This window comes from Nematolebias whitei, chromosome 1 (genome assembly GCF_014905685.2).
Source record: "Nematolebias whitei isolate Nwh7 chromosome 1, NemWhi1, whole genome shotgun sequence".
Taxonomy (NCBI): Eukaryota; Metazoa; Chordata; class Actinopteri; order Cyprinodontiformes; family Rivulidae; genus Nematolebias; species Nematolebias whitei.
The window spans coordinates 21,842,724-21,843,964 of record NC_056498.1 but is presented as its reverse complement, the minus strand read 5'-3'; the positions used below and the strand labels follow the sequence as shown (position 1 = coordinate 21,843,964).

The 1,241-nt window shown below is 43.8% G+C and overlaps 1 protein-coding gene across 1 annotated transcript in view; it reads left to right on the top strand.

Annotated features, from left to right (window-relative positions):
• The window catches only part of six7 (SIX homeobox 7), a 4,171-nt gene extending 2,930 nt beyond the window's left edge, over positions 1–1,241 (top strand). Inside the window, exon 3 of the mRNA XM_037683027.1 lies at positions 684–1,241. Within this exon, the coding sequence (XP_037538955.1) occupies positions 684–891 (208 nt within the window). The 3' untranslated portion in view covers positions 892–1,241. The remainder of the gene's footprint in view (positions 1–683) is intronic.

Sequence of the window (1,241 nt, the reverse complement as noted above, 5' to 3'; positions counted from 1 at the left end):
AAAGAGACCGTGCTGCATCAGCCAAGAACAGGTACTTCACACATGTTGATGACTAGCACTGAGACTCCAATCCAAAAGGTCAAGTACCATATTTTCTGCCTTATAAGTCAGTTTTTTTGTGTGTGCATAATTTACATGCCCTATGACTTATTGGCTGAAGCGACGTATTTATGGATTTTTTTCCCCATATTTATAAACCAATTTTTGGCTGAGATATGACCATTTTCATTCATTCTGACTGAAAAATAAATGAGCAGTACCATTTTCAGCCACTTGATGGAAGCAGAGTAGTAGTAGCAGTGAGGCATGCCGTTGTATCATGTAATAGGTAAATGTGGCTTTAATGACAAATTCAAAAAAGTTCATGACAAAAACAACTGGACTTTACTTATTATACTTAATTGTTTTTATCTTGAACTTTTTGAATTTACCATGTCCTGGATGACTGAGAATCTTCACCAACTATTAATGATACAATCATTAGTCTCCCCACCTTCATTATACTCGCTGCTTGGACCGACGTCAAACCAGCTGTACGGCCCCAATGAAATGAGGCTAATTTGACCGTGAAAGTGCATTTTTTACCGCAGTCTCCAGGTCTGCTGAAAAGCAAACAGCCAAGAATGAAAGGTAACAAACACCTTGATTTGTCAGTAACGTCCCTGATCTGTTCCCCCACCCAGGCTGCAGCAGGATCCTTCCCTCCTGCCCTCTGAAGGCTCACCCCAGAGCTCCCTTCAGGAGCGCCACCATCACCCCCGCCTGCTGCCCAACTCCCCTCAACACCCGGGCAGCCCAGAGAGCGACTGCAGCACGGAGGCCGAGCGCAGGGGAACGGGAGCGTCCACCCCAGAGATCTCCGTCAGTAGTGACAGCGAGTTCGAGTCATGAGATACTTTGTATCCATCAGCAGACGTTTGTCCCCTCAGACGTGAAACTTCTATAAAACCCATACGAACTTTCTCTGGACACTTTACAGCCGTTCAGACTGAAGGAGGCAAGAGCAAGGCCACGTACTGTGGCTCTGAGTGGACGAAGGAAAGGAAAGAAAGGCACTTAAACACCACAGGACATAAGCTTGGCTGTTATGCATTGGCTTTGGGCTGACCACTCAAAACCCACAGGTCTAAAACACAATGTTTTTAACTCTCACGCAAAGTTTTTAAAGACATGATTTCAATAACCTTTAGCTCATTTATATTTAGTTTTTTAATTGGTTTAACATTTTTTAGATGTAGATC